The sequence below is a fragment of the Belonocnema kinseyi genome, chromosome 4 (genome assembly GCF_010883055.1).
Source record: "Belonocnema kinseyi isolate 2016_QV_RU_SX_M_011 chromosome 4, B_treatae_v1, whole genome shotgun sequence".
NCBI classification, from domain to species: domain Eukaryota; kingdom Metazoa; phylum Arthropoda; class Insecta; order Hymenoptera; family Cynipidae; genus Belonocnema; species Belonocnema kinseyi.
In genome coordinates, this window is record NC_046660.1 from 46,832,924 (window position 1) to 46,850,605 (window position 17,682).

The 17,682-nt window shown below is 26.5% G+C and overlaps 2 protein-coding genes across 12 annotated transcripts in view; both read right to left on the minus strand.

Moving 5' to 3' along the window:
- LOC117170522 (E3 ubiquitin-protein ligase HUWE1-like) overlaps positions 1–1,318 on the minus strand; it is a 111,986-nt gene extending 110,668 nt beyond the window's left edge. For all 11 annotated transcript variants that reach the window (XM_033357310.1, XM_033357309.1, XM_033357306.1 and 8 more), the window contains exon 1: positions 714–1,318. The gene's annotated coding sequence lies outside the window, so the exon portion shown is untranslated. The remainder of the gene's footprint in view (positions 1–713) is intronic.
- Positions 1,319–6,051: 4,733 nt separating this feature from the next.
- Positions 6,052–17,669, minus strand: LOC117171785 (peroxisomal membrane protein 11B). Its single transcript, XM_033359394.1, has 3 exons — positions 17,309–17,669; positions 17,098–17,213; positions 6,052–6,971 (listed from the first exon to the last, which is right to left on the minus strand). Exons 1-3 carry the CDS (start codon positions 17,362–17,364, stop codon positions 6,439–6,441), a joined length of 705 nt encoding a protein of 234 aa, XP_033215285.1. The 5' UTR covers positions 17,365–17,669; the 3' UTR covers positions 6,052–6,438.
- Positions 17,670–17,682: the final 13 nt, after the last annotated feature.

Genomic DNA, 17,682 nt, shown 5'->3' on the forward strand with positions numbered 1-17,682 from the left:
GATATTTCGTCATCAAATTTGACGACACCTGAATGATGAAAATGAAATTAATATTAAAAACTGGTCAGCAAATTAATTCACCAGCTCTGTAATCCTAACCTAAAACCGAAAGCTAAAAATCTGCATATTGCTAAAAAAAATGGCTCTACTAGAACATTCCAATCCAACCCACCTTTTTCAAAATTTGGAATAGTAAAGAAAGGCTTTGAAAGAATCCTCAATTACTTTTTATTTACCATTCTAGAAACGTCTGAATTCGAAATTACCGTTGCACGCCAGCAAAAAATGGAGTTTTCTGGCATTTCGCAGAATCGAAAGCTCGGAAACGACGCACGTGCACTAATGGAAATTCCGACGAAACACAAAAAGGAACATGGAAACCATATGTATACATTTACAGTTAGGCCAGAAAATTAAAGTCGTTAATCTAATTTGTTAAATAAGAGACTTCAAATTGCAGAGTCATGGGAGATGGTGGCCTAACCTAATAATTTTTCGAGCAGAAAACTTAAGTCGCAATAGCGCAACAACAAAGGGGAAACCAAGTTCAATCATCTCGCTTACGTTGTGCGAATTTATGGAACACAAAATTATGATTCACGGCTTATCGAGTAGCTTTAAAAAAAACATATACGCAGTTTCTCACAAGGGAATTTCGCGATAAGTAGATCACAGAGCAATAGTTTGTAATACCTAAAGAAAAAATCACTTACCCAGAGATGACCTTGTCCAGACTCGCGTCCGTTGTCCTCGATGAAACGTTTCCGTCCTGTGCACTCTTGCTCCTTTTGGGGCTGTCAGGAATCCTGGAAAGATATGTCACGGGCATCGCGGTCGACTCAACGGAATAGAATCCCGATCACGGACCGATGGTCCTCACCCTCCGAAGCACAAATTCGTATACGCGATCAGTCTCGATGATTAATCACTGTCGAAAATGGAGGAAAAAATTGCAAAAAGCCGTCCGTCACGGTGGTGCCTCGTGGCAGGTATCGAAATCTGTCGGAAATGGTCACGGGTTGGAAACCAAAACAAAACTTGAGCGTGGACCGAACGCGATCTTCTTCCTCTCTACCGCTCACCGCCAATCACCGCCATTTTACGAACCCGCTGGTCGGAAAACTGTCCTTATATTCTCGTTCAGGTCTTTTCCCTCGAGGATCAGTTGCACGAGCACACAAAATTATAAAAGATTTCACCACTGTTTTTATTCTATGTATATTTGCGTTAAATATGGAAAATTCGGCACAAAAAATCAGTGTACCGAGAGCGCTGCCTATACTCTTGTTCCCAACTTCCAAACGTTTCTCACGCACACAAGTGCTTTACGCGTGGCGAAGGTTCATGAATTCTGGGTAGTTCTGGAAATAACCGTTAGGTGGCGCAATGACTTCTTTTATTTTTTTAAAGGAAAATGTGTTAAATTGGATTAACTTTCAAGTTTTAAGGTATCATGATACTTTTTAGGTAGCTTGAAAATCTGTTTTAAAATAATTTGATGCATTGAGAGACGTTTAAATCGTGGATCTAATGGATTTGCGCAGAGATTTGTGTGACGTTCCAAAGTGCTTAAGTTGGTAGTATTTGTGCGGCAATGTTCAAGTTTTTCAACTTTTAAGGATGTCGGTATACAGTCATGTTCAAAATTACTTAATCATTAACTTGATTTGATTTATAAAATTGACAAACGAAGGTTCATTGTTTATTGCATACAATTGAAGAAATAAACCAAAGCGAATATAATTAAAAAATGTTAATTGTTGATTAAAATTTTATTTGCATTTTATGTTTATTCCGCTTTAGACAAAATAATACGTAATATTATTTTTTAGTCATTTTTTTTTAATCAAATAATTTTTTAAATAATATATATTAAAAACACGATGAATAGAATTGTAAATAATCTTTTAAGGAATAGAATGAGTTTTTGTGAATTTAAATTGAATGAAAAGCACGAATTTGGTGCAATGTAAGAAAAAATACCAAATAACTACATTTAAACAAACAATTAAGACTTAAAGATTTTCTTTGTTGTGATTTCAAATTATGATTCTCTTCTGAAATTTGTTGCCACGAACAAAGGGCGCTTTTTTCAATGTTGTCAATTAGGTTAAAGATTAAGTAATTTTGAAATTGACGGTACGCCTAGAACATCCTTAAAATTTTTTACGTTGTTGGGCAGGTTTTAACTTGAAACATTCAACATTAAATCATTAGAAACTGGAATCGTTTAAAATTAAAGAAATTGGAATTGAAAGCATTTAAAATAGAATAATCGTATATCGAAAGATTTTTCTTAGGTATATCAATTTAGATATTTTCACTATTAAGCATTTACATTTTTTGAAGTCGAATCGTTGAAAATGGTAACATTAAAAATGTACAACCTTTAAAATTCGTAGTTTTCAAAACTTAGAAATTTAATTTCTTACTTCAAAATGAGGCGTTTTATATTTACAGCAATTAAAATTTGAAAAATTCCCCGAATTCCTTAAAATCTCGGAATTCCCCGAATTCTCTGAATTTCTTGAAAAATTCTGCAAAATTCTTTAACTATTTAAATGATCCGGATTTTTTTGAATTCTCTGCATTTTTTAAAGTACCAACATGCTCCAAAATCCTTGAAATTCTTTGAATTCTTGAAGATCTCTGAAATCATTTAGTATTCTAAATTCGTGAAATTCTTTGAATTATGTGAATTCTTTAAGTTCTTTCAAATCCTTTATTTCCCTGAATTCTCTAAAATCCTTGAATTTTCTTAATTCTCCAAATCTTCTAAATTCCATAGTTTCCTGGAATTTTACACATTTCTGAAATTTCCTGAATTCCTCAAATATTTTGAATTCCTGAATTCAATAAATTTAAGAAAATTTTTTAACCCACTGAATTCTATTCATTCATCTGAATTCCTTGAATTCTCTGGGATCCTTGAATATTCTGAATTCCTGAAATTCTGTGAATTAGCTAAAGTTTATGAATATATGAAATTCTTTTAATTTTCGGAATTCTCCGTATTCCCTGCAATTCCTGGAATTCAATATATTCCTGGAATTGCCTCATTTTCTCCAATATTCTCAATTCTTTAACGTCACTGAATTCCTTTAATTCATCCGAAATCCTTGAATATTCTGAATTCCCTAAACTCTTTGTATGTTTTGAATTGCAGGAATTCCCTGAATCTTTTGAAATCCATAAATTGTTGGAATTTCTTGAATCCCTGAAATATTCTGAATTCTTTTAAATCACTGGATTTCTTCAATTCATACGAAATCTTTCAATTCCTTGAAATCCATGGGTATACGGAATTCCTGACATTTTGCGAATTTCCTGAAATCTTTCAATATTTTTAATGCCTTCAATTTTCGGAATTCTCCGAATTCCCTGAAATCCATGCATATTCTGAGTACCAGAAATTCTCAGAATCTTATAAATTCCATAAATTCATGGAATTTCGAGAATTCCTTAAATATTCTAAATTCTTTTAAATCACTGGATTGCTTCAATTCATCCGAAGTCGTTGAATAATCTAAAATCCTTTAATATGCTGAATCCCTATAATTCTGCGAATTTGCTGAACATTTTGAATATCTTGAATTCTTTTCATTGTCGAAATTCTCCGAATTTTCTGAAATCCTTGAATATTCTGAATTCTAGGAAAATTCTCTGAATCTCCGTAATTTCTAAATTACTGGATTTGCCTGAATTCAGAATATTGAAAAAATTCTTTTAAGACACTGAATTTTTCTAATTTAATCTGAATTCCTTGAATTCTCTGGAATCTTGACATACTTTGAATTCCTTTAATTCTCCGAACTCCCTGAAGTAATCACATATTCCGAATTTTAGGAATTATCGGAATCTCTTAAATTCTCTGAAATTCCACACACTTCTGGAATATTCTGAATTCCTCAAATATTTTGAACTCTTTTAAATTCCCGAATTCTTCAATTTATCCGAATTCCTTGAATTCTCTAAAATCCTTGAATATTCTAAATTCCTCAAATTCTCTGAACTCTTAACATCTAGAATACCTTAATTCTCGGAATTTTCAAAATTCCTGAAATTTTATGAATTCAGTATATTGAAGTAATTTTTTTAAACCACTGAATTCTCTCCATTCATTTGAATTCTCTGGGATCCTTAAATATCCTGAATTCCTGAAATTCTGTGAATTTTCCAAATTCTATCAATTCCTGGAATTCACGGGATTCCTTTAATTCCTCCGAAATCCTTGAGGATTTTTCTGAATCCTCTAAAATCCATAAATTCCTGGAATTTCCTGAATTCTTTCAATATTCTGAATTCTTATAAATCACTGGATTCCTTCCATTCATCCCAAATTCTTAAATTCCTTGAAATCCACGGGTATATGGAATTCCTGACATTCTGTGAATTCCCTCAAATCTTTGAATATATTGAGTACCTTCAGTTTTCGGAATTCTACGAATTCCCTGAATTCCATGCATATTCTGAGTACCAGAAATGCTCAGAATCTTATAAATTCCATCAATTCCTGGAATGTCCTGAATTACTTAAATATTCTGAATTATTTGTAATCCCTGCATTCCTTCAATTCATCCAAAGTCTTTGAATCCTCTGAAAACCTTTAATATTCAAATACCTAACATTCAGTGAATATCTTGAATTTTTTTCAATTTTGGGAATTTTCCGAATTTCCTGAAATCCTTGGATATTCTGAACTCTAGGAATGCTCTAAATCTCCTTGATTTTTAAATTCCTGGATGTGCCTGAATTCAGAATATTAAAGGAATTCTTTTAAGACACGGAATTTTTCCAATTCACATGAATTCCTTGAATTCTCTGTAACCTTGGCCTATCTTGAATTCCTTTAATTCTCCGAACCCCCTGAAGTAATCACATATTCTGAATTCCAGGAATTCTGAAATTCCTGAAACGCCTTCAATTGCTCGAATTGTGAATATTTAATGAATTCGTTTAAATCACTGAATTCTTTCAGTTTATCTGAATTTCCTTGAATTCCTTGAAATTTTTTTATATTCTGCGACTTTCAAGAAATTCTTGTGATGCTCTTAAGTCGTTGAAATTCTCTTAATTCCTTGATTTCCTTAAATGATGTAAAGTCTTCAGAATTCTTTGAATTTTCTATATATCATAAATGCTCTTCTCTTAATTCCCTAAAATCCTTAAATATTCTGAATTCTTTAAATATGTTAGATTTTCTGAATTCCTTGAGTATTCTGAATTTTTTTTAAACTCTGGATTCCCTAAATGCTCTGAAATCCCTGGAATTCTGTAAATTTCATAAAATCATGAAATATCTTAAATTCGTTTAATTTTTGAAATTCTTTAAATTCCCAGATAATCTGGAATCTTCTGAATTCCTAAAACTCCTTGAACTCTCCGATTCCCCTAAATTCTTAGATTTTTATGAATTACTTCAATTCTCTGCGAAATCCTTGGAAATTTTTGCGAATTATTTTAAATATTTTTAAAACATTTTTGAAATTTGTGGAATCTAAGAAACATCATTAAAGTCATTGAAATGTTATAAATCTGTACAAAAATCTGTGCTAAATATTTCTGAAATTTGGTAATATTTGTGAAATCTTTGGAAAATCATTGAAATCTTTGTAAAATATTTGGCAATATAAATTTTATTCCTGTATTTATTATTTGTTATTGACTATTTATTGTTTATTTACTATTGATGACTTATGTAAACATTTTACATAGTATAATATTCCCTAAAATCCTTGATTATTCTAAATTCCAGGAATTCTCGGAATCTCTGAAATTCCTGGAATTGACTGATTTCAGTATATTTAAGGAATTTTTTAAACCAATGCATTCTTTCCATTCATCTGAATTCCTTGAATTCTCTAGGATCCTTGAATATTCTGAATTCCTGAAATTCTGTGAATTTCCTGAAGTTTTTGAATACATTAAATTCTTTTAATTTTCGGAATTCTCCGAATTCCCTGCAATCCTGGAATAATCTGAATTCCAGGAATTCTCTGAATTTTCCTATCCCTAAAGAAATTTCTCAACAAAGTAACAAGAGAAACAGTCATTAAAAAATGTATCATTTATTCAAAAAATGAATTTTATCTTATTGTGCAAAAGTAACATACTTGTAAAATCCTTAATATTCAACCGATAAGTTCTCAGACGACATATTTACAAACAACCTTTTATTCTTTTAAACAATATGGTTGCAGAACAGTAAATTATTTTTATCCACCATTATTAATGATATATAAAATATATAACTGGACACCAATCAAAGAAATACGCTAAACTGCAAAATATAAAAAATAAAAAAGTTGAATTAACATGTAATAATTCACAGTAATTACGAGTCTTAGCCTATCGATCCTGAAACCGTAAATCGCATCCAAAATCCCATTTTTACAATATCCCCCAGGGATAAACGGAAAAATGGACACCCAAATAATTTTACGAAGGTACCAATTTGGCAGAAGAATCCACAAGGGTGTACAATCCCACCAGGGAAGAAATAACACCCAACAATCCAACAGCACCAGGACTTAGTTTTGTGTACCCTAAGGCAGTCAATGGAATGAAAATATCGCAAGCGTTCTTAATTGTATCTGATACAATATCTGTACGCTCTTTAAGGAGACTGAAAACTTGACTGTAGTATTTTAAAACACTGTAATTTGAAGAACCAACTCTCCTCCACATCAGACTCGAGCGACTGTCTTTCAAGATTTGAAGGATTTCGTAAAAGTCTCTCGATAAATTCATAGTCAACATCATTAGCCAATATCTGTTGGCTATGGAACTCCATTTGGAGACATCAACTTGCACAATTCCTACTCGACCAATCCAGAGAATATGATCAGCCAGGAGGAAGAGTGCATTTGCGATTTTTGATAACGTTAATGTTATTCTTAGGATGATGTTAGGATACTTCACTGTCGATAATGCGGCGTAAAGACTGTCCAGAAATCTTCCAAGTCGCAGTACTGTGAAATATAATGAGGGAGAGAGAGTGAGCTTTGATGTTATTTTTCGAGAATTAACGAAATTTAAATTAAATTAAAATCCAAATTGAAAATCCTATTTAACGTCCAATAATCAAATTGATGCAAAATCCTGTTAGAAAAACTAACAAGAATCCAACCACCAAATTTGGACCACAACAAACAAAAAAAAAAAAAATTCAGACAAAAATAAAAAAGAGGAAAGAAAAATGAGAAGGCAGCCAACTCATTTTTCGCTGTGGCCCAAATTTGGTCGCTGGATTCCGGTTTTTTTTGTTTTTCAGGAGTTTACATCAATTAAAGAAATTTAAATGAGATTAAAATCATATTTAACGTTTAATAATCAAATTAATGTGCAGAATTCATGAAAATAAAAGCAAGAATCAAATTACCAAATTCGGACAACCACCATCAAATTTTCCTGTTGAAATTTGAGAAAAGAAAAGAATTTTTTCCGTAAAAAAAAGAACAACATTTCTTTTGTGAACAAAAATAAAAAAGAGGGAAGAAAAGGGAGAAGGCAACCAACCAAATTCTCTTTTTCTTTTTTTTATTTCTTTCGTATTTTTTAGTTTTATTGTTATCAAATCACAATATAAAAAAAACAGTTGTAAAAAATAATCACCAACGTTTCGGTACTCATGCAAAACCCTTAGCACAAAATAAATAAAATAAAAAATATTCAAGAAGGCAGGAACTGCAACGAAACCACGATGCTCTCTTCCTGACACCCGAGAATCAAATGAGGGTCAAAATGAAAACCCATTACAAACATACGTGGGAACGACTGGCAGACTACTTAATACTAGGATAGAGGAACAAAAAAGTGGTTTTATTTTCAGGATTTCTGCACGTTATTTTTCTAGCTCCGCTGGAATTCGAACCCAGGTTTATAGATTCTCGGTCTGGCACAATCTCTAGACCTGGGTTCGAATCCCAGCGGAGCTATTATTTTTTTTCAGAAATTTAAATTTTTTAATATATATATTAAATACAGGACATTTTTTATACGGAATAATCCAATATTCCAAATACAAATTTAAATTTATTTATTTATTTAAAAAAGATCTCTGATAAAAAAATGATTTTTCAACAAAATAACTGAAATTCCAACCTAAAAAAGATTAATTATAAAAAACTGTAATATTCTATATTCAAACTAAAAAAGATAAAGTTTTATTTGAAAAAATGAATGTTAAAACCAGAAAAAAGTACACCTAATTATTGAACCCTTAAGCGAAAGGTTAACTTTTTGTACAAAAATTGAATTTTAAACTAGAAAATACAAATTTTTTGTACAAAAATTAGTTTTGAACAAAATAGTTAAATTTTTAACCAAAGAGATGAATTTTCAACTAAAAATATGAATCTTCAACAAAACATTATTTCTTCACAATGTGAGTGAACCAAAAATTTCAAACAAAATATTTGAATTCTCAAAATAGTTGAATTTTCATCCAAAAAAGTTTACCGACTTAAATTTTCAACCCCAAAAAGAAGAATTTTAAACCAAATTGACTTTAAGAAGTGTTGAATTTTCCACTAAATTTTGTGCATTTTTATACAAGAAAAGAGGCAGTTTCTACTAAAATAGATGCATTTTTTAATTAAAAATATAAACTTTCAAAAAAATCAAACTGTAAATTTTAAACAAGGAAATTTTCTACGAAATAGTTGAATTCTCGACCAGAAAGGATGACTTTTAAAATATTTGTTGAATTTGAAACAAAACAGTTGCATTTTTACACAAGAAAGATTTAATTTCTATTAAAATAGATAAAGTTTAAAATAAAAATAAAAGTTTTCAACAACAACAAAATTAAATTTGTAAAAAAATCCAGTTGACACTTCAACACCTAAATATGAATTGTAATCAAAAAAGTACATTTTGTAAGAACATAGATGAATTATCAAATAAAAAAAATATTTTTTTAACTAAAAATTGCATATAATTTTGACTAAAACACACGAATTTTAGAATATAAAAAAATATGATTTTCACAAAATTGTTGAATTTTCAACCAAACAGTTGCATCTTTAGCCAAGAAAAATGCAATTTGTACTAAAAAAGATGCATTATGAAATTAAAAAGGTAAATTTTCCACAACAATAAAAAAGGACTTTTCAAACAAGAAAAATTACAGTTGACTTTTCGACACCAAAATATGAATTTTAATCAAAACATAAATTTGCTACGAAAATAGTTTAATTTTGAACCCAAAAAGATCAATTGCAAACAAAACAATTGAATTATCAACTATAAAGGATGATTTTTCAAAAAAAATTGTCGAAACTTAAAACAACAAAAAAGCATTCAAATAAAATTATATTGTTATTCTTTAATTTTAAATTGCAAAATAAAATTTTATTTCGTATATACGTAATAAAATTGAATCTTCGTATAATTTATACTTCTTGCGTACAGAAGCATTTGAAAATATTTACAAACTGAAATTTGTTTAAAGTAATTTACAGAATATGTTTAAATGATTGTGTACACAATAAGTATAAGTTCTATAAGAATTCAATTCTATTAGATATTTATAAAATAAAATTTTATTTTGTAAATATTTAATAAATAAGCAATATGACAAAAATTATATTTTTATTTTAAAATTAATAGTATAAAATTAGCCTTTTTAAGAAAATAGTGTTTGGTCTATACATTATAAAAATTCCTTATGACTATGGGTTGAAAATTAACTTGTAAAATGATTTGATGAAACAAATCAATCCTTTCTTCGACCGTTGATATTTATTTTTATTATTATTTTATTATTTATTTTGGACCGTAAGACATAAATAATTTGAAATCTACGAATTGAAATCAATGAAAATTAAGTTTTTGTTGTAAATTCATATTTTCGGGTTGAACATTTAACTTTTTTCTACAATATACGTATTTCCAGCTGAAAAATTAAACCATTTGGTAGAAAACTTAACTAGTTGATCGAAAATTGAAGTATTTTATTGAAAAATTGTCTTTTTAGATAGAAAATTCAACTTTCTTGTTAAAAGCTAAACAGCTTTCTGAAAATTTCATTTTTTTTGTTCGAGATCCATAATTTTATTAAAAAAACTTTTCTTTGAGTTAAAATTATTTTTTCAAACTAAAAATTTAATTATTTAGTTAAAAATTTATATTATTTGTTTGAACATTCAATTATTTTACAGGAAATTCGTTAAAAATTGATGTAACTTGTTGAAGATTCGTTTTTTTTTTTTGAAGAAAATTAAACTATTTGGTTAAAAATTTACGAATTTTTTTGAAAATTAATCTTTCTGGTACAAAATTCAACTATTGGGCAGAAAATATATATGTATTTGCTTGAAAATTCGTATTTTTTGTAGAATATAATTTTGTTGTCTAAGAATGTAACTGCATTATTGAAAATTCGTCTGTTTTAGTTGAGGATTGAAGTATTTTGTTGAAAATTCGTATTTTTTTCGTTATATGGAACTATGTTTTATTTTCAATAAGAATCTGTTTTAGTTTCATTTTAAATGATTACATTTTTTGATAAAATCTAGTATTTTAGGTTGAAAATGCAACTCTCTTGTAGAAAAATTCACTTTTTTGATTTATTTAAAATTCGTATTTAAAATTCGTCTGCTTTATAAACCATTCGGCTTTATGAATTTAAAAATTTAAAAATTTTTTAATTTAAATTTATCTATTCAATTTTTCGTTAAAAAGTTATCATTTTTAGACTGAAAATTCAACTTTTTGTAGAAATTAGTTTTTTCTCTTAAGAAAATTCATGTCTGGTCGAAAATATACATTTTTTCGAAACTTCTCTCTTTTAGGATAAAAACTATTTTTTTGACTGAGAATTCAATTATTTTGTTAAAAATTAACTTTTTTCTTAAAATTTCATATTTTCAGGTAAACAAATTTACACTTTTGCATAGAAATTTCGGCTTTTGGTCTTGAAAAAAGGTCATTTTTAACGATGCAGCTGATTTTGCAACCTAATATGCGAACCCAAGAAGATGAATTTTCAACAAAACAGTTCAATTTTTAAATCAAAAAGACGAATTGCCTACAAAAAGTTAAAATTTGCACCAAGAAAGAAAAAAAATCAACTAAAAATATGAATTTTCAATTAAATCGTGAAACTTTTAACCCAATAATATGAACTTTTTACAAAAAGTTAAATTTTTAACCCGAAAGTATGAATTTTTAACAAAACAGTTGTATTTTCAACAGAAAAAGGTCATTTTTTACCAAGCAGCTAAATTTTCAACCAAATAGAAGAATTTTTAACCCAAGAAGATGATTTAAAAAAGAACTATTGAATTCTCATCAAAAAATTGTTAATATTTAACCACACAGTTGAATTTTCAACAAAATAGTAGAATTGTCAACATAAAAACATAAAATTTTAACCAAAAAGTTAAATTTTTAAACCGAAAAGATGAATTTTCAACAAAAACAGTTTAAATCTCAACCAACATAGAAAAAAAAATCAACTTAAAATATGAATTTTCACCAAAAATGTTATTTTCAATTATATAGTGAAATTTTCAACCCAATAAGCCGAATTTTTCACAAAAAAATTGAATTTTTAACACGAAAATATAGATTTTTAACCAAACAGTTGAATTTTCAAAAGAAAAAGGTAATTTTTGACCAAGCAGCTTAATTTATAACAGAAAAAGGTTATTTTTTACCAAGCAGCTGAATTTTGAACCAAATAGACGAATTTTTAATAAAACAGTTAAACTTTAGAACCAAAAAGATGATTTTTCAACAAAAACAGTTTAAATTTCAAGTAACAAAGAAAAAATTCAACTAAACAAAATTAATTTTCAACTAACAAGAAATGAATTTTCAATCAAAGAAATTAATTTTTAATCACAGTAATGAATTTTCAGCCAAATAATGGACTTTTTAACGCAAAAGATTGATATTCTATAGAAAAAAGAATTTGTAACTAATTATTTTATTTTCAACCAAACAAATTTAATTCGTAAGAAAAAATAGAATAGTTAAATTTTATAAAAAACAGAAATCTTTTTAGCGAAACAGGTTATATTTCTATTAAAAAAGGTAAAATTTTCACAAAAAATGCAATAAATAAAGTGAATTTTCAACTAAAAAAATGTAATTTTTAATCAAATACATAAATTTAAAAAAAAGCTAACCTTTCTACCAAGAAGAAAATACTTGAATTTTCATTTTGTATTATTTTCAACAAAATATTTAAATTTTCAAACACATACATTAATTTTTAACCAAAAAGATGAAGTTTAAATTAATGAAAGTAATCTTCCACTAAAAAAGACGAATTTTCAACAAACAGTTGAATTTTAACTTAAAACGGATCAATTTTCAACTAAAAAAAATAAAATAATTAAATTTTCAGTACAAAAAATTAATTTTCAATTAAAGTTAACTCAAAATTTACGAAATTTAAATTAGACCGAAATCCAAATTAAAAATCCCATTTAACGTCCAATAATCAAATTGATGCAAAATCCTGTTAAACAAAACAAGAATCCAACGACCAAATTTGGACCACAATGAATAAACGAAAACGAAAAAAACCCTATTGCAATCTGAAAAAAAAACCCAAAAAAACAACAAAAAAAAAAACCAACAAAAAAATAAAATTTTCGGAAAAAAATAAAAAATAGGACAGAAAAATGAGAAGGCAGCCAACCACATCCCCTTCCTTCTCTTTTTCTTTCTTTCGTCTTTTTTATTTTTATGACCATCAAATTACAATAAAATAAAAATAAAAAACAAATAAATAAATTTGCATTACCAACGTTTCGGTACTCGTACAGTACCCTTATCAAGGCAAGAAAATTTTAAGTGGTAGAAATTGACAGCACCCACGAACAGGTGCTCTCTCTTTGATACCTGAGAATCGAAACTCATTTTTCTTTCCTCTTTTTTATTTTTTTCCGAAAATTTTATTTTATTTTTTTGTTGGGTTTTTTTCAGATTACAATAGGGTTTTTTTGGTTTTCGTTTATTCGTAGTGGTCCAAATTTGGTCGTTGGATGCTTGTTTTGTTTAACAGGATTTTGCATAAATTGAAGTTAACTTTCAACCAAATAGTATAACTTTCAACCAAGCAGATTAAATTTCTATCAGAAAAAGAAGCATTTTCTATTAAAAATGGAATAGTTACATTTTCATTTGGAACAATTAATTATAAATAATAAAAAACTAATTTTCAAACAAAAAGAGGAATTAGTCACCAAGAAGCATAAATATTCTCTCACAATTTCGAATTTGCAATAAAATACAGGGATTTTAAACCAAATATTTGAATTTTCAACTTAAGAAGTAAAATTTTGAATCAAGTATTTACGAGTTAAATTTTCAGTTAAAAAAAATTTCAATAGAAAACATAATTTATAATAAAATAATAAATTTTAAACAAAAAAAGGTTTTTTAATTAAAATGATGAATCTTCAACCAAATTAATTAATTTTTAACAAACTAGTTCCACTTCCAACTAGGTAGCTGAATTTTCAACCCAAGAAGTATGAATTCTCAACGAAAAACGTGATATTTGATATTCAATCAAAAAGGATTTTAATTTTAGACAAAAAATTGTTTAATTCATCCAAAAAATATGAATTTTTAACTAAAATGATAAATCTTCAACTAAAAAAATTTAATTTTTAATCAAATACATACATTTTCAACTAAAAAGCTAAATTTTCTACCAAAATTAAATTACTTGACCAAAAAAACGAAAACTATAATAGTTTAATTTGCAGTTAGAAAAGTAAATTTAAAAAAACAAGTTTTCAGCAAAATGAATTTATTTTCAACTAAAAATATCATTTTTCGAGTAAAAATGGAATAGTTACAGCTTTAGTTAGAAAAACTGATTTTCAACTAAAACGAAATGAATTTTCAGCCAAAGAAATTAATTTTCAATCAAAAATAAGAATTTTTTTATCAAATAGCGGAATTTTCAACTAAATAGATGAATTTTCAATCAAACAAAAAGCGAATTCTTAACTATTTTTTTTTAACCAAAGAAATGAATTCTTAGCAAAAAATAGAATAGTTAAATGTTCTGCAAGAGAGAAAATTTTTTAACGAAAAAGGTTACATTCCTATCGAAAAAAGGTAAATTTTCCACAATAAATTTAATAGTTAAAGTGGATTTTTAACTAAAATGACAAAATTTCACCTAAAAAAATTTAATTTCCAACTAAAAAGATAAATATTCTACCATAAATAAAATACTTGAAGCCTTCGGTTAGTAAAATAAATTCTAGGCTCAAAAAGAAACGAATTTTCAACAAAATAGTTTAATTTTCCACGACACAAATTAATTTTCAACCAAAAAGATGGAGTTTCAACTAGTCAGAATACTCTTCTACCAAAAAACGACGGATTTTCGAAAAAAAAATTTTCACCAAAATAGATAACTTTTCAAATAAAAATAAAATCATAAAATTTTCAGTAAAAAGCTTCATTTTCAGTAAACTCAAAGTAAGTTTTCAACGAAATATTATAATTTTCAATCAAGAAGATTAAATTTCTAACCAAAAATATAATAGATACATTTTCAGGTAAAAAAATTAACTCTAAATAAGAAAAAACTTATTTGCAACCAAAAAGTTGAATTTTCTTCCAGAATGGACGAATGTTTAACCAAATTACAGGAATTTTTAACTAAATATTTGAATTATTGAAGGAAAATTCAACCAAAAAGAGGGATTAGTCATTAAGAGGTTTAAATATTCTCCTACAAATTCGAATTTTTAATAAAATGCAGGAATTTTAAACCAAACACATACATTTTTATTTTTTAGTTAAAACAATTAATTTTCAACTGGAAAGTATAAATTCCCAAAAAAATGGAATCTTTACGTCTTCAGTTAACAAAAAAAATAATTTTAAACTAAAAAGAAAAGAATTTTCAACCGAAGAAATTAATTTTTAATCACAATGATAAATTTTCAACTCAAAAGAATAGTTAAATTTCGTACAAAACAGATAATTTTTTTAACGAAAAATATTATATTTCTATCGAAAAAGGTAAATTTTCAATAAAAAATGGATTAGTTAAAATGAACTTTCAACTAAAATCATTAATCTTCAACTAAAAAATTTAATTTTCAACTAAAACGATCAATTTTCTAACATCAATAAAATACTTAAATTTCCAGTTAGTAAAATAAATTTTCAATAAAAAAAGAAGCGAAATTGAAACAAAGTAGTTAAATTTTCAACCAGAGAAATTAATATTAAACCAAAAAGATGAAGTTTCAATTAATAATGAGATTCAGATCAAATTCAGATATCAAATCAAAATATTCTTCCACAAATTAGAATTTTTAATAATATACAAGAATTTTAAACCAAGCATGTAAGAGTTAAATTTTCAGTTGAAACAATTAATTTTTAACTATAAAATATACATTTCCAACCAAAGCTGAAATAGTTACATCTTCACTTCCAGAAAATTTCAACTAAAAAGAAACGAATTTTCAGTTAAAGAAATTCATTTTTAACCACACTGATAAATTTTCAACGAAAAATATGAATTTTTGACCAAATACTGGAATTTTCAACAAAAGATGGAAAATGATAAATTATAAACTAAAAAGATAAATTTTATACAAAAAATAAAATAGTTAAATTTTCAGTTCGTAAAATAAATTTTTAACAGAAATAAAACATTTTCAGTTAAAAAAATTAATTCAAAATAAGAAAAAATTTATTTTCAAATAAAAACGTCAATTTTCAACCAATAAAATTATTTTTCTAGCAAAATAGATGAATGTTTAACAAAGTACATTAATTTTCTAGCTAATAATTAATTTTTTAAAGGAATTATCAACCAAAAAATAAAAATGAATAGTTCAATTTCAAGTTAAAAAATTAAATTAAAAAAAAACGAGTTTTCAGTCAAATTAATTTATTTTCAATAAAAATATAAATTTTTAAGCAAAAATGGCATAGATTCATCTTTAGTTAACAAACTTAATTTTTAATCACAGTGATGAATTTTCAACCAAATAGTGGACTTTTCAACGTAAAAGATCGTTATTCTATAGAAAAAAAGAATTTCTAACTAATTATTTTATTATCTACAAAACATACAAATTTTTTGCGAAAAAGATTACATTTCTATTAAAAATGGTAAAGCTTTCACAAAAAATGAAGTAATTAAAGTTAATTTTCAACTAAAATGATAAATCTTCAATTAAAAAAATTTAATTTTCAATCAAATACATACATTTTCAACTAAAAGGCTAAATTTTCTAACAACAATAAAATACTTGAATTTTCAGTTAGTATTATTTTGAACAAAATAGTTAAATTTTAAAACAAATAAATTAATTTTAAACCAAAAAGATGAAGTTTCAATTAATGAGAGTACTCTTCCACAAAAAAGACGGATTTTAAAAATATAGTTGAATTTTAACCTAAAACAGATCAATTTTCAACTAAAAAAAATAGAATAATTAAATTTTCAGCAAAAAAACTTAATTTTCAATGAAATAGTATAACTTAAAACCAAGAAGATTAAATTTTTATAAAAAAAAGATGCATTTTCTACAAAAAATGGAATAGTTACATTTTCAGTTTGAAAAATTAATTATAAATAATAAAAAACAAATTTTCAACCAAGAAGATTAAATATTCTCCCACAAATTCGAATTTTTAATAAAATACAGGGAATTTAAACGCAATAGATAAAATTGAAATGCAGAAAATAAATTTCGAACCAAACATTTACGACTTAAAATTTTACGACTTAAAAAACTTATGTTTTAACAAAAGAATAAAATATTAAATAAAAAAGGGTTGCGATTTAAAATGATGAATCATTATCAAAGTACACTAATTAAAAAAAAACAATTCAATTTTCCAATGAAAATGTAAATTTTAAACCAAAAATAAAATAGTTAAAACTTTCTTATAAAAAAATAATTTCCAACCAAAAACAAAAACAAAAATTTTCCAGTAAGTAATCTAAAATTTTCAAGGTTTCGTTTTCGGACATAAAAAATCAGGACATAGTACAAAAAATCAATATTTCTCTATATAGATGAAAATATCAATCCGTAATTGTTCTAATTCTCAATATTTTAATAAAAATGACATGAAAAAATATATTACGTTTTCTAAATGAACTGAATGTGTATTCCAGACTCTTCAAAACATCTGCAGAATAAGTGGAACTCTTTTTATTCTGTGTATAAAACCAATAGGCTCGACTGCCATACTGCAAGGTCCTGTAATAAGAAAATATGATCCAAATTAATTAAATATCAACAAAAAAAAGTAATACAATAATGTTAAAAAATGATAAAAATAAACGAAAACTAACCTTATCAACTTGTCTCTTCCTGCCGTTTGGTTATTTAATTTAATAAAAGTATCCATTTTAAAGCAGAATATTTGAGAATTTGTTGTAAAAAACCTCAGAGAACATTAAACAATCTTTAACATTTGACGAAAAAAGAAAGCAAACGTCAAAATGAAGAATATCAATTGCCCTCAACTGAAGAATTTATCTCGAAAAATTTGTCATGTCACTGAAGAGTATCAAAATACTTATATCAGAATGCACTATAGCCACAATTTTTCTCTTTTAAACAAAATAAGAAAAGGAGCAAAGTCTTCAAGTTTTGTTGTTTACGTGATATTTGTTATTAGAAGAGCGCCTCTAGTTTAAAATATCTGAAATCGGAAAACCCTCTA